The sequence below is a fragment of the Solanum stenotomum genome, chromosome 12, assembly GCF_019186545.1.
Source record: "Solanum stenotomum isolate F172 chromosome 12, ASM1918654v1, whole genome shotgun sequence".
Lineage (NCBI taxonomy): Eukaryota > Viridiplantae > Streptophyta > Magnoliopsida > Solanales > Solanaceae > Solanum > Solanum stenotomum.
In genome coordinates, this window is record NC_064293.1 from 29,751,063 (window position 1) to 29,773,777 (window position 22,715).

The 22,715-nt window shown below is 33.5% G+C and overlaps 3 protein-coding genes across 3 annotated transcripts; 2 read left to right on the forward strand and 1 right to left on the reverse strand.

Annotated features, from left to right (window-relative positions):
* The first annotated feature begins 3,189 nt into the window (after positions 1–3,189).
* On the forward strand, positions 3,190–5,347 carry LOC125847302 (probable leucine-rich repeat receptor-like protein kinase At1g35710). The gene is made up of 3 exons (XM_049526952.1): positions 3,190–4,105; positions 4,200–4,271; positions 4,830–5,347. Exons 1-3 carry the CDS (start codon positions 3,190–3,192, stop codon positions 5,345–5,347), a joined length of 1,506 nt encoding a protein of 501 aa, XP_049382909.1.
* Positions 5,348–5,832: 485 nt separating this feature from the next.
* LOC125848632 (probable LRR receptor-like serine/threonine-protein kinase At3g47570) lies at positions 5,833–7,303 on the forward strand. The gene is made up of 2 exons (XM_049528538.1): positions 5,833–6,823; positions 6,912–7,303. The coding sequence occupies exons 1-2, from the start codon at positions 5,881–5,883 to the stop codon at positions 7,259–7,261; spliced, it is 1,293 nt and encodes a 430-aa protein (XP_049384495.1). The 5' UTR covers positions 5,833–5,880; the 3' UTR covers positions 7,262–7,303.
* Positions 7,304–13,053: 5,750 nt separating this feature from the next.
* Positions 13,054–17,921, reverse strand: LOC125847303 (ankyrin repeat-containing protein NPR4-like). The gene is made up of 6 exons (XM_049526953.1): positions 17,837–17,921; positions 14,831–15,277; positions 14,572–14,742; positions 14,094–14,494; positions 13,899–13,982; positions 13,054–13,789 (listed from the first exon to the last, which is right to left on the reverse strand). The coding sequence occupies exons 1-6, from the start codon at positions 17,919–17,921 to the stop codon at positions 13,178–13,180; spliced, it is 1,800 nt and encodes a 599-aa protein (XP_049382910.1). The 3' UTR covers positions 13,054–13,177.
* Positions 17,922–22,715: the final 4,794 nt, after the last annotated feature.

A 22,715-nucleotide genomic window follows, 5' to 3' on the forward strand; every position in this document is an offset into this window, starting at 1 on the left:
CCCCCCCCCCCCTCCCGTGCAACCCCACCCTCATCCTTTAATTTTTTTTCTTACCCTACCCATACCTCGTAGCCGACCCTCCTCATTCAAAAAAACAAAATTAACATTTTTAATTTTATTTTATTTTTTAAATTCCAAATATATTTTTATTCCTACCCCCAAACCACCACCACCCCCTCCCCCGCCCCCAATCAAACAAAAAAAACAAAATATTTAAAATTATTTTTGAAAAATGTTTCAAATTTTAAGATTTTTATTTATCTCACCCAACCCTACTTACCCTCCCCAAAAAAAAAATATTGCTTTTGAAAAATATTTCAAATTTAATTTTTTTATTTTTTATGCTACCCCCTCCCCCAAACAAGGCCACCCCACCCATACCACTGCCCTCCGCAGCCACCCCTTCAATTTATTTTATTTTTAAAAAAAAATTATTTTTGGGAAGTGTTTCAAATTTTAAAAAAAAATCATTTTTACGCAACACCACACCTACCCCTACCCCCCCCCCCACCGCGCTAGCCCCAATAAAAGAAAAAAATTTTAAAAAATTGTTTTTGAAAAATATTTCAAATTTTTAAAAAATTCATCTTTTATGCCTCCCCCCTCCGCCAACCCCCACCCAGGCCATTCCCGTCAAAAAAAAAAATTAAGAAAAAATTATTTTTGAGAAATATTTCAAATTTAAAAAATCTTCATTTTTTACGCTGCCCTCCACCCCCTATCACCTAACCCCCGCCTCCTTGCGTCAACCCAATCAATTTTTTTATTTTTAAAAAAAAAATTATTTTTGAAAAATATTTCAAATTTTAAAAAAAAAAATCATTTTTTATGCCACACCCTCCCCTATTTTTTTAAAAAAATAAAAATTCGTGGGTCGAAAGTCTGGGTCAGATCTCAGGGTCGGATTTTGGAACGGTCATCAGGGTCTTGTCCTAGTTTGGGTGTTAGGGTCAGATCCTAGATCAATTATAATGGTTGATTTTCGGATCAGAAATTATTTTTCTAATGAGTATTTTTTAGTCTCAAGCCAAAAATAAAAGATATTTTCTGAAAAATATTTTTCCTTCACCAACCAAACATTAAAAATACTTTCCAGAAAATATTTTCTACTCACCAACCACACATGAGAAAATAAGTTAGAAATCTACTTGTTTTCCAAGAAAACATTTTCCTTCATACCAAACACACCCTCAGTCTTACAAATACCATTGGGTTTTTGAAAGTTGTGAATGGAAAATGAAGAGTTGTAACTTTTATGAAGAGTTGTGATTTTAATGAAAAGTTGTGACTTTTATGAAAATTTGTGACTTTTAGAAAAGGTTGTGACCTTTCCGAAGAGTTGTAACTTTTCAAAGGGGTGTGACCTTTCCGATAAAACACAATAAGCATCTGTTCACTCTACCATTTGTTGTCTATAAATAAAGGGATTTCCTCTCATTTTAATACAACCAATTTTCTGGACTTCTACTACTACTACTAAATCTAGTATTGTAAGTGTATTTTACTGCCGTTGAGTGGTTCGTTGACATCGTGGTTTTAGGTATCAATACATCGGTGAGTAAAATCGTTCTATCCAGGGAGGATATATTCCATTAACCTCGGATACTTGAGGGGAATAATTTCCTTAAGGGGAGACTGTGCATTCGGTGATCTCGATTTTCTTCCTTAAGAAAAAATATTTTGTATATTGTTTCTAATCTGTTTCTGATTCTATTTTGGTTTTAATATTCTAGTTTTGGAAATGCTCTTTAAACTTTGTTGTTTCTTATCAAGTTCTTCAAAGTTTTTGTTCTAAGTATCTTAGGAATACAAGATGAACAACAATCTTAAGGAAATTATTATACTANTTTACTATTCTAGTTCTGGAAATGCTCTTTAGACTTTGTTGTTTCTTATCAAGTTCTTCAAAGTTTTTGTTCTAAGTATCTTAGGAATACAAGATGAACAACAATCTTAAGGAAATTATTATACTATTGGTAAGCAAAGAAGTAAAACTAAAAGACAATATTGGAAGTGTTTTGTTATTAAACTAAAAGAAGAAAAAAAATACTACGTTCATATTTATGAAACAAGAATGTAACAAAGACAATATTGGAGGTGTTTTGTTTACTGATGCAAAAATCAAATTTCTCTTTGTATAGAACAAGTAAGTAGACATAGAAAAAATGATTGTTATAAGAAACTTACCTTTTAGAGATTGTAATATGAGGATTAATAATTACTGGATTAGTTGTGCATTTACTTCTATTAGCAGATGTTTATATAATTTTGTATTAAACATAGAATATAGTGGATGTTTTTTAACAAGATAGTAAAATGAAGTAAATATTTTTTTTAATAATTGGAATGAAAAATAAAATAAAAATCTGCCGCAAGGCGCTGACAGTCCCGCGCCTTGCAAGGCACATGGCGGCTGAGCCTTACAAGGCGCATGGAATTCCGCGCCTTGCGTGGCTACCCTAATTTAAACGGTGTCAAATTCACAGTTAGAAAGTTGCCCTTTTGGTTCAATAATCAATTTTGTTGCTCTTTTGAATTTTTTGGCAAATTTTCTTACCCTTTTGGCTCTGAACTCCCTTTAAGAGCCCAAAAATTCAATAAGTGTAGGCAGGAAAAAAATGTGGAAGTAAAATAAAGTCAACTGACAATTATTGAATTTGACTTTGTTTTACTTCCACATTTTCTTCCTGCCTACACTTGTTGAATTTTTGGGCTCTTAAAGGATTATCTTGACAATTACTCATTGGGTAGTGGGTGGGTGGGTGGGATGCAACTGACAGAAACTAGCAAAAAGAAAATACTGTGACACTACAACAAATAAAGGATTTAGCGATAATAATATAATAACCGTTATGTTATATTTAGCGGCAATAATAAATATGATATGTATAACCAACACTACATATAACCCTAGATGCAATGACATTAACTCAATTTCCGCTAAAAGGTAAATCTATTGCCTTTAAATATCTCTTTGTTGTAGTATGAGTGGATTGTTGACCGGGTCTCACAAAGTCAACTTGTAGTACTAAAAATTGACCCTCTTAAGTCTTAATCATAAAACACTCTAGACACTAACTAGTGTACATTGCTATCCAATGAGTTTTGATATCATTAGATATATATAGATCATTGACTTGCCACACCAATTCTTGTTTTGGGAAAAAGAGAAACCTGTCAGTTATAGTTATGGGAAGAAGTTGCGTTCTTCTCTTTGCTCTTGCGGTTTTCATTCTGCTAATTCATGTCCATACATCTTTGTCTACTGTTCCAAATATTAGTAATGATGAAGCTGCTCTTCTTGCCTTCAAATCTCACATTTCTTTTAGTCCTAACAACATCTTAGCAACCAACTGGTCTTCTTCCACCCCTGTTTGCACCTGGATTGGAATCACTTGCAGCTCCCGACACCATCGAGTCGCAGCTTTAAACATTTCCAGCATGCAACTTCATGGTACCATTCCTCCACACCTTGGAAACCTCTCATTTCTCATTTCCATTATAATCGACAACAACACTTTCCATGGAGAGTTGCCAAAAGAGTTGGCTTATTTGCAGAGGTTGAAACTGATCTCGGTCAGAAGTAATAACTTTACTGGTGCCATTCCAACATTTCTAAGTCTGTTACCAAACCTTCGCATCGTGCATCTTTCGAGCAACCAATTTTTCAGTGAAATCCCATCTTCCCTTTCCAATATAACACAGCTGCAAGTGTTGGATTTATCCAAAAAATTTCTTGAAGGGGAGATCCCTCAAGAACTCGGTGATCTTCATCACATGACTTTGTTCAATCTGGAAAATAACCAGCTTACTGGCTCTATACCACCATCAATCTTTAACATTACAACAATGAAAAAGATTGGTCTCACCTACAATAATCTTACGGGTAAGCTTCCAGCAACTATATGTGACCATCTTCCAAACTTGGAAGAGCTTCACCTCTCAGCCAATCACATACATGGCGTTATTCCACCAAACATAGGAAAATGCAGAAAGCTCCAAATCTTGTCATTATCTATAAATGAGCTCACTGGAACTGTACCAAGAGAGATAGGCAATTTAACGGCACTTACAAGCTTATACCTTGGAACTCTGCATCTGGAAGGTATTATGATACTAACTTCCACGAAATCTGAAATTTCTTTCATTTTTATCTTCCGCCAAATTGGTACTAATCATGTATTCTCCTCACTTGACAGGAGAGATTCCAGCAAGCATTTCTAACATGTCAGAACTGCAGAACTTAGGATTTGACAGAAACAGGCTTTCAGGTAATTGTTGTGTAACAAAAAATCTGAAGTGTTTATGTAAATATATGACACGTGGGCCTAACTCAACCCCAAAAACTAACTCATGAGGGGAGGACTGCCCAATTCCATATAATCTGACCACCTCTCTATTCCCCAAACAATGTGAGACTTTTACCCACTCTAACACCCCTTTCACTCCCAGGTCCAACTGGAGCGTGGACCGGCAGCCCAAAGGGGAATGGCCTGACCCAGATACCATGTAAAGATACGACATCCTCTCCTCATGAACTAGCTTTTGGAGGAGAGTTAGGGCCATGTGTCATATCTTACATGGTATCAAAGCCACGTCCATCCTCGTTTGGACTCCCGGTCATCACTCCAGTTAGGCCTAGGCAAGAAGGGGTTGTTAGAGTGGTTAAAAGTCCCACATTTGTTGGGAATGAACATGTGGTTTGCTTATATGAACTTGGGCAATTCTCGCTCATGAGCTAGCTTTTGGGATTGAGTTAAGCCCAAGAGCCATATCTTTACATTCTCAAGTTCTAACATGTCAACTCATATATTTCCCCCTCTTGACAGGAGAGATACCAATGGAACTAGGTTATCTTCAGAAACTACTGTTTCTGTCATTAGACACAAATGAGTTGACTGGTTCTATCCCTGCAAGCATTTTCAACATGTCAGCACTGCAGATCTTAGGAATTGCAGAAAACAGGCTTTCAGGTGCTCTACCTTCAGATTTAGGTCGTGGAATGCCCAACCTAGACGGATTCTATTGTTATCACAATTGTTTGAGTGGTTTTCTCCCTGCTTCTATCTCAAATTCTTCAAGACTCAGAGTACTTGAACTCTCATATAACAGTTTCACAGGCCCAATTCCTGAATCAGTTAGTGACTTAGAATACATTGAGGTTTTGAACTTAGAGGCGAATAATTTTGTCAGCAATTCAGCATTGAGCTTCTTGACATCTTTGGCAAACTGTAGGAAACTGAAAGAAATCACTTTTGCCGAGAATCCCTTGGACGGTTTTTGCCTGCCTCCATTGGAAATTTCTCTGATTCTCTGCAAATTTTCCAAGGATGGTATTGTAAACTGAAAGGCTTCATTCCCGGAGAAATTGGCAAACTTACCGGTGTGATAAAGATGGATTTGTCACAAAATGAGTTGACTGGATATATTCCAAAAACCATCCAAGGCTTGTCAAACCTTCAAGAACTTTACTTAGATGGCAACATGATAAAAGGAACCATACCAGATGTTATGTGCAATTTAAATAAACTTGGAGCATTAGATTTGTCAAAAAATCAAGCTTCTGGTTCCATACCACCATGCTTAGGGAACGTTACCAGTTTGAGGTATCTTTATCTAGCTAACAACAGGCTGAACTGGACCTTACCTTCAAGCTTGTGGACTCTTCAAGATCTCATAAAATTCAATGTTTCGTCCAATTTATTAAGTGGGAAAGTTCCTATAGAGATTGGAAATTTAAAGGTTGCAACACTAGTTGATCTGTCAAAAAATGATTTTAGTGGTAAGATCCCTAGCACGCTAGGGGGTCTGGATAGATTGATGAAACTTTCTCTAGCACATAATAAATTAGATGGGCCTATTCCAGATTCATTTGGCAAAATGCTGGCCTTAGAATTCTTGGATTTGAGCAATAACAATCTAACCGGTGAAATTCCAAAGTCATTAGAAGCTCTCGTGTATCTCAAATACTTGAACTTCTCATTTAATGAACTCAGTGGAGAGATTCCCACGGGTGGTCCTTTTGCAAATGCCATAAGTCAATCTTTCTTGCAAAATTATGCCCTTTGTGGTGACTCTAAGTTTCATGTTTCACCATGCGTCATCAAATCTCCGAAGAAGTCAAAGAGAAAAAAGATAATCTTGGTTTTGTACATCCTTTTGGGAGTGGGTATGCTATTTCTTGCATTAGCCCTCGCATATGTATTTTTAAGATGGAGAAAGATAAAGAAGAATGCAGATCAAGCAGATGTCTTTCCGGTAAAAGGGAAACATGAAAGAATTTCTTACTATGAACTTGAACAAGCAACAGAAGGATTCGACGAAAGCAACTTGCTTGGTAGTGGGAGTTTCAGCAAGGTTTTCAAAGGGATACTTAAGGATGGTACTCTTTTGGCAGCAAAGGTATTCAATGTGCAATTGGAGGGTGCATTCAAAAGTTTTGATACAGAATGTGAGATGCTGCGCAACCTCCGCCATCGAAATCTTACAAAAGTCATCACCAGCTGCTCCAACCCTCACTTCAAAGCCTTGGTATTAGAATACATGCCGAATGGGACACTTGAAAAATGGCTATACAATCACAACTTTTTCTTAGACATGTTGCAGAGATTAAGTATAATGATAGATGTTGCATCTGCAATAGACTATCTCCACAATGGCAATTCAACACATGTGGTGCATTGTGACTTGAAGCCAAGCAACGTCTTACTAGATCAAGAAATGGTTGTCCATGTCAGCGATTTTGGCATTGCAAAATTGTTAGGTGCAGGGGAGGATTTTGTTCAAACAAGGACAATAGCAACCATTGGATATATTGCTCCAGGTATCGTAATTATAGATTAGTACTCAGTTTTAGCATGTTCCTCGGTTACTAGGAAGTTTTTTATGATAATCTTTTACCATGATTGCAGAATTTGGACAAGATGGAATAGTCTCCACAAGCTGCAATGTTTATAGTTTTGGCATCGTGATGATGGAGACGTTCACAAGAAGGAGACCAAGTGATGAAATATTTACCGGAGAAATGAATATACGATGTTGGATTAATGATTCTTTTCCGAGTGGTATTCATAAGGTGGTGGATTCTAATTTGATACAACCAAGGGATGAACAAATCGATGCAAAGATGCATTGTTTGTCATCTATCATGAAATTAGCTTTGAGCTGCACTGTAGTGACACCTGATGCAAGAATTAGCATGACAGATGTTCTTTCAACACTCGAAAAGATCAGACTCCAGTTTGTCAATAGTCTCCGCTAGGTAGAATTAGACTGTTGTGTTTTACTAAGTGTGAAAAATTAAGGTGAAAGTTCAGGTAGTCAGCCAACTAAGATACTAAGATTTCAGAATAGTAATATGTTTTACTGAGTGTGAAAAATTAAAACAGTTCTTTCTTGTTGACAACTATTTATTACAGAATTGAGTTAAATATGACATTATAATTATCAGATCAATTTGGCAATACACATGACATGAAAAATCACATTTACGCCGCAATTTTTTTCGAGCACATAATTTTTCTTTGATACATCGATATTTCATCTATATAAAATTTTAAATAATAAATTTAATATAGTATTCAGAGATTTTTTCCAAATCTGTATAAATTTCAAATAATATTTTAATAGAATACTCAAATTTTAGTATCATCAGTAATTCGAGAAAAGAAGTTACTCGACATAATTTTGAAATACAGAGATGTATTGATTGGATTTTTGTCATATCTATGCAAATCCTACTAAGTGATTATTAGTTATTTTCTTATTTTGGTGTTTAATATCTACAGAAAAATCACTTAGAATTCTCACTTATTTAGAAAAAAAGTTACTCAGCATAATTTTGAAATACAGAGATCCAGTCAAGTCCTACTAAGTAATTATTAGTTATTTTTCCTATTTTAGTGTATAATATCCACAAAAAAATTCATCCAAATATGGAATGTACATAAATTAAAATGACAAGTGTCTCATTATATAAGTAAGACAACAATGGAAAACTTTATATATGTCTTTACATAGAAAATTAAGAACTACAATCATCCCTTTCTCCGTCAGAATAAGAAGTGTGAGTTCTTTCTCTTTTATATGTTGTTCCTTTTCTGATCATAGATAGTTTACTAATTCTCTATATTTGTGTTTATATATCAATTATAATCTCGTGATTAATGAATTTGTTTACACAGGATTTGATTTTTATATAGACTGATAAACATGGATGAAGCTCCAAACAGTTACATGGATAGTGATAATCTTTATTCCTCTACTATACCATGCGCCAATGAATTTGATTTTGGCGAAGAAGTAGAGTTGTCAAAAATATTTGATATGCCTCAAGAGCAGCATTTGAACACCTCAGAATTANTGATGACGATGATGACTATTCATTATCGTACATATATTCCATGGGATTGAAAAATCAAGAAATTAATCCTAAAACCTTTATCCCTATACCTATTGATATGGAGAAACAAGGTGAAACTACAAATGACATGATCCTTCAACAACCTCTACCAAAAATCCCAATTTTGGAGAAACTCGAAAGAGAGTCGTCCATGAAATCAAACTTCACCACTAATCAGCCTTTGAGAATTATTTCAATTGATTCTTGGAAAGAGCAAGAAAATAATAAGACTAATGACATGATCCTCCAACGACCGATGTCACATATTCTAACTCTGGAAAAACTAGAAAGTTATTTAATCAAGTCTAAGTTGATGGTTGGTCAAGAAAATGGAATTAGCAGTGGTGGCTATGGAGTTTTGAGTTCCTTGGATAATGAATTCCCACAAAATACAAGGTTTATTTTCCTTTTCCCCTTTAATTTCCAAAAAATATACTATATATTATTGAGATATGCCAATTATTTTGTTTTTGTCATGTTGGTTTAGCAATAGTAATGGAGGTCCTATAAGAAGATCACCTAATAGGACAAGTTCAAGATACCAACCCTTTGGGAAAGAAATTGATCCAAACAATCAAGGATCATCAGATAGGCATGTTAATTTCTCTCTTTTATTCTCCAAATTATCATTAATATATTAATTAGTAATGCTCAATATAACTCATCTATCTCATCTTGTTAATAATATTTTTCAGGATTGGTCAAAACAGTTCAGAGTCGATATTTAACATACCACAAAATTACGATGAATATACTCAAGGGTATGGCTATTCCAATATCAACTGGCCTTGGGATCCATTTCACTAAGGCCTTGTAATTTTGACGTTGAAGAAATATCATTTTTAGAACAATGTTTTATTGCCTCAAAATACAATGTGTATCCAGTGCTCTTCATGATTGGAAGTGGCATCTTGTTATGAAAATGGTTGTTAAGTCATGCAGTATATATATGTATTTGGAACAAAAACTATGAAATTACCAAAAAAGTGGCTTCTATAAATATTAATCCTTTTATGTTTGATCATTCCGTTAAGAGTTAGTTTTTGTTATATCCAGTCAAATCTTACTAGGTGATTATTAGTTATTTTTCCTATTTTGGTGTATACTATCAACAAAACCATTTAGAATTCTCGCTTATTTGAGAAAAGAAAAGAGGTTCCTCAACATAATTTTCACATACAACAAAAAATTTTCCAATCATATCCAATAAAGTCCTACAAAGTGATTTTTAGTTATTTTCCTATTTTAGTGTATAATATTTATAGAAAATTCAGTCATTGATCCCATCTCTAGATATGTTAATTTTAAAATTTCATCCAATTATGAAATCTACGTAAATTAAAATGACAAGTGTCATTTGTCAAATTCTTGGATGGGATATTAGTAGGTTTCCATCCATTGTTTTATCTCCAGGTAATAAGCCAGTGGAGGCTCAGGTATTAGGCTCCCAACTTCGGATTTCAAGTTTGGCCAATTCAAATGACAGATGCTAGGGAATGCTGAGTTGTAATTTTTCTGAAGAGTACTTGTGACTTTTATGAAGAGTTGTGATTTTTCTGAAGAGTTGTGACTTTTATAAAGAGTTGTGCTTTTTCTAAAGAGTTGTGACTTCCATGAAGAGTTGTGATTTTTATGAAAAGTTGCGACTTTTTCATAAGGTTATGACTTTTTTGAAGGGTTGTGACTTTTCCGTTAAGGCATAGTTGTTCACATTACCTTTTGTTGTCTATAAATATATGGATTTCATCTTATTTTACAACAACGAATTTCTGGATTTTTTCTTCTACTACTAAATCTAGTATTCTTAAGTGTAATTTATTGTTGTTGAGTGGTTCGCTGACACCGTGATTTTAGGTATCGATACACCGGTGAGTAAGATCATTCCATCTTGTGAGTATATATTCTATTAGCTTCTCTTTTTCTGATTATATTTTTTTTTACTGGTTTAGTTTTCTAGTTTTGAAAATACCTTTGTTTCTTACCTTGTTCACACATGATTTGTTTTTTTTTTTTTATACATATTAGTAACCATGGATGAATTTCCAAACAATTACATAGATATTGATAATCAAGATCTTTATTCCTCTACTATACCATGGGACAATGAATTTGATTTTGGTGAAGAAGCAGGCTTATCAAAAATATTTGATTTAACTCAAGAGCATCCCATGAACACCAACATTATTCCTAGCACCTCAATACAAAATTCTGAGGATATTTCAGAATTAGCTATGACCACCACCAACATCTCTGGTTATTCATCAACGGATAAGAATTCTTCGAAAATAACTTATCCGATTACCGTTGATGACTATTCATTATCTTATATATATTTCATGGGATGCAAAGATAATACTAGTGAGAAATTACAAAATCACTCCATCAAGTCTAAGTTGATGGTTGAACAGCAAAATGGAATTTTGAGTTCCTTGGATAATGAATTCCCACAAAATACAAGGTTTATTTTCCTTTCCCTATTTTAATTTCAAAAATATATATGTTATTGATGATATTGCCAATTATTATTTTTTTATTACATATTTTCAAACTTTTCTTTAATCAATTCTTAGATGTATAGAAGTAAATTTTGTTTTGTCATTTTGGTTTAGCAGTAGGAATGGAGGTCCTATAAGAAGGTCACCTAATAGGACAAGCTCAAGATACCAACCATTTGGCAAAGAAATTGATCCAAACAATCAAGGATTAGATAGGCATGTTTTCTCTCTTTTATTCTCCAAATTATCATTAATATATTAATTAGTAATATTGTATCTCCCATTTTCAATCACATTAGTTTACATATTATATGAGTGTGTTAGGTACGGAGGAAACATATGGTTTTCAATTATTTTATGTTTGATTAGTGGGAATATTTTCTCATGTTCTTTGAAAATGAGAAAAATGATAAACAGTTGCATCTATCATATATTTAATAAAAGATCTCTTTAGACAATGACAACGCTCAATATAATTCATCTCATCTTATTAATATTTTTCAGGATTCGTCAAAACAGTTCAGAGGCGAACTTCAACACACCACACAATTTCAATGAACATACTCAAGGGTATGGCTATTCCAATGAAGCGATTACATTGAGAAGTTTGAAGAGTAGGAAAGAAAATGAAGATGAAGCTCCTGCTCAGTTACAGTCTTCTTCAATACCCCAACCAACTTTCCTCTATGTTGAATCTGCCTAGTTCGCAAATAAGGCTCAAAATACTTGTACAATGTGTCTTGGACGTTCAAGATATATCATTTTTAGAACAATGTTTTATTGCCTCAAATAAGTCATGCAGTATATATATATATGGAACAAAAAAATTGGAAAAAAGTGGTCAGCAAATTAATATTAATCCTTTTATGTTCGATTCCTCTGTGTCTTCATTTCTTTGTCATTAAATGCAACGTCGCCACAACTAACCAGAAGTGATCATAGGACATTTAGGTTGACATTTTTGGCAAACATCTCATAAAGGCAATATTAGCACTGACGAAGCAAGAAATGTGATAACTTCTCGTTGTTGGTTAGGATGTTGCATAATGTGTCACCTCTATATATATTGATTCTACAGTTACTTCGCAGGGTGAATATTACTGGATATATGGATCGGAAGACAATTGTTTAGTGTCGAGGCAAGTGTCATGATGCCAGATTTTGTCACTTACATACATACGATTTTTTGCCCTGTTTTAGAGCATAAGCTACTATACACTGAAGTAAATGATGTGCTAAACCAATTAATTATTACCAATCTCAAATAGCATTGATGGAAAAATTCTCTCAAGTTTCATAAACAAACATTACAATAAGAATGTATAATGTTTTTGCACTGTATTATTTTACTGATGACAATAAGAAGATACGAAATCATTATGATCAGCAATGAAGGTTGATCTGTTGTTAATCGCGTTTGTGCTTTCCTGATCTAAAAAGAAACTTGGACCANTAAGTTGTTTTGTAATATTGCATTGCATTGAGTTATTCTGTTGGGTAGGTTTCCGCTGAGTTAAGAAAGTCAGGCTAAGGGTTCGCTTGGGGCCAGAAATGGTCTCCGGGTGCCGGTCCCACCCAGGGTGTAGGCTAGGGGCGTGACATTTACTGTCGTTAAGTGGTTCGCTGACACCGTGATTTTAGGTACCGATGCACCAGTGAGTAAATTCTATCCTGGGAGGATATATTTCATTAACCTCAAGTACTTGAGGGGAATAATTTCCTTAAGGGGACATTGTGCATTCAGTGGGCTCGATTTTCTTTCTTTGAGAAAAATATTTTTATATTGTTTCTGATTCTATTTCTCTACTAGTTTTAATTCTCTAGTTTGAAAATATTCTTTAAACTTTGTTGTTTCTTACCAAGTTCTTCAAAGTTTTGTTCTAAGTATGTTAGGAATACAAGGTGAACAATAGGATGTTGCATAATTTGTCACCTCTATATTCATTCTACAGTTACTTCGCACGGTGAATACGACTGGATATATGTATCGGAAGACAATTGTTTAGTGTCGAGGCAAGTGTCATGATGCCAGATTTTGTCACTTACATACATACGATTTTTTGCCCTGTTTTAGAGCATAAGCTACTATACACTGAAGTAAATGATGTGCTAAACCAATTAATTATTACCAATCTCAAATAGCATTGATGGAAAAATTCTCTCAAGTTTCATAAACAAACATTACAATAAGAATGTATAATGTTTTTGCACTGTATTATTTTACTGATGACAATAAGAAGATACGAAATCATTATGATCAGCAATGAAGGTTGATCTGTTGTTAATCGCGTTTGTGCTTTCCTGATCTAAAAAGAAACTTGGACCAATATGTCGATTTTGCCACATCAAACCATAGTTTGTACTGTAAACACCCAAATAAAGCCACAGGAACACCAGCACAAGCAACAATGAGCTTTGGCTCCCAACCCGTATGTTTTCTATAGTTCAAAATGAAGGTTGCTGTAAACGCCACGAGCATGCTAACAATCGAAACAAACAACGCCGTAAGTCCAAATAATAACTTAGCAGGCAATGACACAAGAAAGTCATCTTCAGCATAGCGAGTCAGAATGGACAAGAACATAATGATGGAAATGATTGAGCTGAATAGTGCCACTGCATCTGATATGACAAAGATCCTAAATCCATACAATTTTAGCAATATTGGAATGCCATTATCACTGTTATAACCGCCTGGCACAGTGAATCCAGCAGCAAAGACCATTGTGGCAATCAAAGTTGCCACAATCATACAAGAATTTGCGGTGTCTTTCATCCACTTTTCTCCATCTTTTAGTAATAACTTGTGCTCTTCTGTGAATAATTCTCTAGGGGTTTTCCCATCCTTGTTTCTCCTCTTGCGGACGGAAGGAGGTACAAGTTTCTCCACTTCCTAGCCAATTATAGTAATTATCAGCAAAGAACGTTAAAAATTGATTCATACTTAATGACAGAGATTTGAAATGTGAAATATAATTTTAGGTGATTGATCTCGCTCTCACCTTGAACCACAATATCTCTCTTTGCATCTGAAGTGCTGCTCCAGAAACCCTAAGAAATGATGGCGGCATAATCTTCTCTCCCTCCTCCTATTGGTTTAAACAATGATAATTTATAAACCCAAACAAGGAAACTTTTTGATTATATAATATTTCAATATGTATCGTGAAGTTTAAAAAGAGATAGAGGCGAAGTACCTTAACAGCATTAGATTGGACATTTTTCTGTGGCTCCCCTAACTTTCCAGCCAAATGTAGAATGTTATTGTCATCATTGTCAACCATTGCAATAATCAATTTTTTTAATGCTCCTATTTGGTGTATAAGGCTGAAGACTTTTTCCTCTCGATATAAAACTGCATCATGGAGCATGGTATGACTTTTATCGTCAGGTTTACATATGAGCCCAGGATGATCACGAGTAACCACAAGTAAAAACCCCAGATTCCCTGCTTTTGCAGCAGAATGGGCCAATTTTTCCTTTTCCACTAGGTCTATCAGCTTATCCGCTCCACTTCTTTGACACTCCGCCCATAGCTCCTCAAGTAGTGTCTCAGCTTGTTTCTCAACTACATATCTTTCCGGAAGCAATTTTAGCACTACATTTGGATCAAATATTAATCAAGATTGTCTTAATTCATACCAAATACTTAATTAATTGAAACATTGATCTTACATGAAATGGATTGCCTCCTGCCCACGCTAATAAACTTTCTCCACACCGGAGAAGAAGCGTTACTGATTGCTATGGACTTTTGAGATAACGTCTGTAAGACATTAATATTTCCGTCTTCTAACATTTTAGCGGCTAATTTTCTGTCCTTGTTGAATATCTTTAATGCTACCTCTGCCAGAATAATAAAATCAAATTAACTTGGCGATAAAAGTATAAAAAAGATACTTCTTTGTGTTTATAATTTTTATAGCTAGCTTACCATACATTTCACTCTGGATAGTGCTGTGTAGAAGGTTTAAGCGTTCTTGTTGCTGTAACAAATCAAAATTTGTGACCTCAAAAAGGTATGATACCATATCTTTATGCCCAATGGAAGCTGCCACAGTAATTGGTAATTCTTCATCCTGACTGCGGATGTTTGGTAGATTCTTATTCTTTTCTACCATTTCTTTAGCAATCTCAACCAGCCCTGCGTATGCTGCATGGTAAAATGCTGTATTCCCATTGTTATCTTTCTGTTCCAAGTCACCTACTTCCATTAGTTTCATTACCTCTCGCACAAATCGGATGCTTCTTGCTTCTAGTGCAACGAAAAATAATGATACACCTTCCTCTGTTTTCAGACTAACAAATCTTGGTTCCTTCTTTAGAATTGCTACTGCAGGCCTCCAATTATCTCTCAAAGCAGCATTAACAAGAATTCGATCTGTTTGTTGGGTTCCAAAGTGATTAGGACACAAAATCTTATACTAAAAACATAATATTATTATATTGTTTGGCTAATTGACCTACATATGAAAAAAAAAACTAATATTGTTTGGCTAATTGTTGTTTTTGATATTAGAAGAGGGGTAGAAGAGAATTATATTTTTCTGTCCAGAAAAAGTTAAAGCATTTATGATAGGTAATACTTTAACTTTTCTTTTTGGGAAAAAATAAAACTTAATTATAGTAAAAAAAAAAAATCAGGGCAAAACCTTAACAATTTATATATATGAAAATCCGGTGACATTTAATTTGCACTAAATAATATTATATATTACTTAATGAAATTGATGCTGTTTTATGAACTCATAATCCTTAAGATATTTAGTAACTAAGAAATATTATAGGGCTAGAAAGTTTCAATTATTGTCATGTGCTTTTGTCTTCAAATTAATTTGCTAACATAAACTAAATAAGGGTAGAGAAGCATGCATCTTGGAGCAGCAACAATAAAATAAACTATTTTTACTATATTCTTCAATGATTTTTCACTGTGTTTATTATATTCCTGTCTAGAGAGACAACAACAAAAAAGAATGATTTTGTATTTGGGCTAGTTTAATTAGGAGGAATATCATTTTCTTATTCCATTCTCAACAGAGTAAAAATTCTGTTTTTTCCTTTATTCTACAGAAAACTCAACCATTGCGTATTTCAACTTTGAAGAATCTAAGTATATGTCGCTTAATATAGTTAAGTCCTCATATGTTTTTATTAAAAAAAAAAAAAAATCTTGATAATAAAATATTGTCTCTAGATCTTAATAGGGATAAGACATATGACCTAAATCTCAGAGACACATCCAAACTTAACTAAGGTTCTATTATCCTAAACTCATTTTTTTCATATTTTTGCACCTTTTGTGCTAACGTGACACCTTCAACCACCCAAGTTGGTTGTGTTTGTACACACTCATCCGCCACGTGTGTAAGTATTATTTTTATTTTTTTTAATTAAAAAATTCTTAATTTTTTTAAAGAACTTAAATATATTAATTTTATTTTTAAAATATTCTTATTTTATTTATCTTGTATTTAAATTAAGTTAAAGACCCATTTTTTTACCTTGTATCGGAACTTCTTTTTTTACCTACATTCATTGTTTTTTCTCTTTTATTTTTCTTTTGGTTTTATTTTCTTTGTCTTTCGTTTTGATTTGATTCCAAATGTCTTGTATTTAAAATAAGTTAATTTTGAAAGGATATCAAAATAAGTGAAGAAAAAGTCAAATAAAACATAATTAAAAAAATAAAACTTTAAAATTAAAGGACACTTTTAAATTATTTTTAAAAAAAATACACATATATTTTTTTAAATAATTAAAAGTGAAAAGATAATAATTAATTAAAAAAATTAAAGTGAAAAGAAATTAAAATAAAAATTTTATAAAGAAAGAAATACAAATAATTATATATATATATATATATATATATATATGTACTAACTAATTATAAAGTTACCAATTAAAAAATTGCATGTATCCAATTTGTGAACTCAACCCTTGCCAACTTCAAGAGAGTGCACAGTCTTTATGTCATGTCAGCGTTTGTGGTGTATTCATTTCATTTTAAAATAGTTTAGAGTGGTAATAGCACCCTAGTTAAGTTTAGGTGTGTTTCTGTGATTTCGGGTCATAGTCTAAGGGATACTTGTGTCTTATCCCGATCTTAATATTGAAGGATTATGACTGTTAATTTGTTTTCAATATATGAATGTACATATAAAATTAAAAAGTAGTATCAAATTAAAATTCAAGTTCCTGGAATTGATTGTTCTCGCAACACTGAGCTAATTTCTAAACGGTTTATAAACAAGTTTCCAGGAGAAAGAATGAACGTTAAATGGAATTTTTTATTTCCATTCGACTTGAAATTCACTCGCTTATATATCCGGAATAATCTCTTTAGTTTATTAGTAATTAATGATTGTATCTCTTAATTTTATTTTCAACCCCCAACCCACCCACCCACCCAAATAAAAATAAGGAGAAACTATCTAATGACACAAAAGTTCCTACCCATATTCACTAATCCACTCCATAGTTTGAAATAATTATATATTGTATCACTAATTAATTATTTCACACCACATTTCAAGTCAGATACACCACTTCTTCAATTTTTTCCTTGCTCTAATATGCTGAAAAATACAATATATATATATATAACAAGGAAATGAACTTAGGCATTAGAGGAAATTCACAAATTAAAGTGGCGTAAAAGACAGGGAAACAACTTTATATTAAAGTGTATGTATAAAGTATGCAAATATTTCCTTAATAAATATAATAATTATAAAAAAATAAAAGTCACTATTTACACTTTACGCAATTAATTTCACTCATTATTAGTTGTTAAGACACATAAATTTTGTGTATTATCATTATCGATGAAATTGTATAACATATTGTATTATCACATATAGTATCTTAATTTTATCATTCAAATATCATGCATGTACATTAGTTTACATTATCTAGAGAAAGATAGTTGTGAACTTACCAACAGATGGTGGAGGATTGGGAAATTGATTTTCAATATCTCGAGACCCTAATTGTTCATTATCATGGGAAAGCTGGCTCTCCATTATTACTATGTTTTTAAATTGCTAACAGAAATTAAATAAGGATAGATAAAACTGTTTTTATTATGTTCTCCAAAGATTTTTACTATGTTTATTTATATTGTTGTCTTAGGAGACAAAACTTTGTATTTGGGCTAGCTTGATAAGGAGGAATATTATTTTCTTTGCTTAAACAATATGAACAACCTTTATTCTATTTTTCCTTATTCTATAGAAAACTCAACCATTACGATATTTCAACTTTGAAGGTTAGTATATATATATTCCTTACTTGTCCAAATAATAAGCAAAACAATTCTTTCCCCTGCTATATACTATAGATTGACACTCAGTTTTAGCATATTCCTCCGTAAATAGGAAACTTTTTACCAAGAGTATGGACAAGATAGAATAATATCCACGAGTTGCGATGTTTATAGTTTTTGGCATCCCGATCATGATGGAAACGTTTACACCAGTTGATGAAATATTTAGAAGCTATGGTTTCTGGGTTCTGTTTGGCAGCGAGCGACAAGACTTGAGATCATCGGCTAGCTGATTTTCAGTTATATTATAGGAGTATATAGTTTTGATGATATATCAAAGTCTAAAAAATGGGATGAGAGAAGAGAAAAAATAATGTAAAACTGCAATTGTAGAAATAATAATGTAAAAGGAACATATATCATTGTTGTGTTTGATCAATTTCTGTTTAGAGTTAGTTTTTGTTATATCCAGTCAAATCCTACTAGGTGATGATTTCCTATTATATAGTGTATAATATCTACAAAGAAAATCATTTAGAATTCTCACTTATTTAAGAAAAGAAGTTACTCGGCATAATTTTTGAAATACACCGTTGAAGTTTTATCATATCCAATTAATAAAGTCCTACAAAGTGTATAATATCTATAGAAAATTTAGTCATCGATCCCATCTAGATATGTTTGTATGATGATACCTTAGTGATTTGTATTTACTGTGTGAATGAGATTGAGAAGATCCCCCCCTCATCAGTGGCTGTGCTGTTGAGCAAGTTTTTATATATACTAGGGACGCCTATGCTTTTGTTAAAAAAAAAAAAAAAAAAAAAAAGAATGAAAATAACTTGTTTACAATCCAAATTAACCGTCTTAAATGTTATATATAGTTGGCAGTGGATGCTCAGTACAATTCACCTCATAATTACAACAGTTGCACACAAAATATCTTATGTTTGATAAACCACCAAGAAAATATTGTCTCGCGAACATTTATATATGGCAAATAGTGTGAATTTAAGCTGATGTAGAGGTAAGTGTAAGAGTAATCTCTCGTTGTAATAGTATTTGATGAATGTGTAAGTGGTTTGCTTTCGTTCGTATCTTCATACTTGTCTCTTAACCCTTGAAAGTTGACAAGATCCTAATCATCATAGAATCTTGATTCCATAGTAAACTCAGACATCCTACAGCAGATATGGTTGGCCTGAGTGCTGGAGATGGACTGGCCTCTGGTACATAGCAAAGCTACATTTAACATCCTTAGAGCTTCGTCCTTGTTCAAATTACTGCCCAATGTTGCATCTACTACTTCCTTCAGTTTTCCTTGCCTTTGTATAACAAGGGCCTGAATATACAATATATCAAATTTAATAAAATGCAAATGTGTTATGTATGTCACATGTTGAAGACTGAATGAAACTATTAGATGAAATGATCGTGCTTTGATTTGTCTGATGGTAAATACACCAGTCAATGAATCTAGTCCTCTTGATTCTGTACATTTATAGGAAATTAAAAGAGAGCATTTAAAAAGGGAAATGACTTCAGATAAAGTGGAAATTATGTAATATGAAATGCATTTTGCCATAAATGCTTCTTTTCTTGAATATCCATTTATTTCATTTTGATAACAACTTTTTCAAGAGATCGCCGAGAACAGAATAAAAAGAGAACAAAATTTAGGTAGGAGGATTGAGCAAGTTCATATAAACACAAATTAATCAATGTACTTTTATGTATAATTTATGTCCATCAATTTTACTAGCAAATTCACTCAGCTTGACTAATTTACACAAAGCATATCATTAAATTTGCTCTAAAAGAATAATATCTCAAAATAAATAGTCACACAATGTCATTAATTAGATTCCATGATTAAAACTGAAAAGATTAAAATTAAAAAAATTAATAAAAGAGAAAAAAAAAAGTGAAGAGGGAAATTAAAACATTTTATAAAGAAATAAATAAAGATACTGTTATATTAAAGACCGCCACATCATCCATTTTTAAATTATTCTAATAATCGACCGTTACAACTCACACAAACAAAACTCTCTTCTCTTCTTCACTACCGAATATTCTCACACACACGCTCCTCATGGGTGAATTTCTCTCTTCTGCACAACATCTTCAGTTTCTCTAAAATGGTGAATTTCCCAATTCTCCTCTCAATTTTACTTCTTCTTGGAATAAAAGAAATCAAGTTTTTGTGTGTGTATGCATGCAGCAGACAATGGCGAAGATGAAGGTGGTGAGAGTAAAATTGCTGAGAAACAAGAGGGAGGTGGTTGTGATCGAGGCAAATGAGGAGAGACATTGGTATGCTTCTTGAATCTCGTCCGGAGGCCACTGCTCGTATTCAGGTACTTTTTCCTCTGCCTTAGGGTTGGGGGTTTAGTGATGGATTATTTGAATAATTTATATGTAACCTCGAAATCAACTGGTAGGAATTGGGAATTAGGTTTATCAGTTTATGGATCATTTAGCTTGAAACATAGAATTTTGCTTTGCTTCAAGATTATAGCTTGCAATTGCTCATGGGTGTTTACCACCGAGATCGCTGATAGGAAAATCTGTTGTGAAGATTATTATCTACCTTAATCTCTTAACTATTGTTCCAGCCTGAAAATATGTAGGGAATCAAGTTAGATGATTTGGAAATTTGAACAGTAGCTGTAAGTATAGCAACGGTTAAGAGAGATTAAAAAAGAATTTCGAGAAGTGATTAACGTAAGCTTAGATAAGAAGATATGAAGGCCAAGAATTATAATAGAAAGTTAGTAGATATTCAAGCATTGTCAAATATAAAAGGAAATTTTATTCTTCAATGTGTTTGTTACATCATCTGCTTTGTATGGTGATTTTTATGTCATAATAATTTCTTGCAACCCTGCTTTGAAGACCTCTAAAACAATCCATGTGTAGAGTAAGGTTTGTGTTTCCCAGATCCTATTTGTGAAAGTACGTATGCTATTGTTGTAACATAATCAAGGCACATGATAACGTCAGTGAAGAAACACTGGGACAAATGACTACATAAGGGATGAAGTGCCACAGTCAAACATTAATTTCTAGCATAGCTAAGCAGAGAATTGTGCATATTGCAATGCAATAGTAGACACCAACAACTACCAATAGTAATTCTCATGATCGATGCAACATATGAGATTGTTCTTTTTCATTTTTCCCTTTGTTTTGTGATTCTTCAACCTAAATCAACCTAGACATACATCTGTACAACATATTTAGACACTATGGTTTGGCTAGCTTTTCAGGTAAAGTTGATATTTTGGGGTTTGTTTAGGTCTCTTTTGCTCTTAAGTGTATGCAAAAACAAGAGCAAAAAAAATTCGGCCTTGCCTTTTGAGTCAATCATTTAGCTTGAAACATAGAATTTTGCTTTGCTTCAATATTATAGCTTGCAATTGCTCACTGTGACAGCAAAGGTTTTTACCACCAAGATCGCAGATTGGAAAATCTCTTGTGAAGATTATTACCTATCTTAATCTTTTAACTAGGGTTGGGAGCTTAGTTGATTAATTGAGTAATTGAATAATTTGTTAACTCTCTCTTGTTACTACTTGGAATTTTGCTTTGCTTTAAACATAACCTAAACCTCTCCTCCCTAAAAAACATTCAACAACACATTGATGCAATTGATGATTGGAAAATCTGTTGGGAAATTAGAAGTTTCTGACTTTGGGCATTTACTCAAATCTCTAACAGAGAGTCAGAGCTGACTATACCACTTGTGGGACTCCAAATTATGTTGCACATGAGAGATATGATGCATATGTAGTTTGAATGATTCGGTTACTTCTTAATAGTTCTTATGAGTGCATTCTTCTTGTTTTGTACATGCAACCAATCATTCTTCATTTGATTGGCCTGCTATCCCCTCAAAACCTTTTTATCATTTTAAACTTTAGATTGCGAGCTAAGAGTACTATTTTTCCCATTCCTGATGTCCACATTAATAGCACCATCTGATTTGTTTTATCTGCAAAGCTTGAATCAGAAAGAGGCACAGGGGTGGTTAACTCTGTTTTAATTCATTGCCCTTTTACCATGATCAGTAAGCTTTCTGATGATTTTCTTGAGTTTCATTGCTCAACATGGATTAAAATCCATCCAATTTCCCGGATCATTTTAAATGTGATAAATTCCTTAAGGATGTCTTCTGCTCGTTCCTTGATTTTATAAGTGTTCCTTTTCTAATCTCTTTTTTCTTGATTAATTTATGAAGCTACTCAGATCCACACATGCAGAGGATCAAAATTGATGGGATAAAACAAGACCTTGGTTCATTGTGAAAGGTTTGAATTACTCTCTGCCCAACTCAGTTTTTGTTCTTGTCTTCCTTTTATTATGAATCTGTCGTGATCATTAACAATCACGGCCTCGGGCAGGGGGGCAGAACTCGAGGCAGGCACCGTGCATGCCTCGGGCGGGGGACCGAGGCACGCATCGTGCCTCGGGCGGGGGACCGAGGCACGCATCGTGCCTCGGGACGGGGTGGGGCGGAGGAAGCTCGAGGCACGGTGTGTGCCTTGGG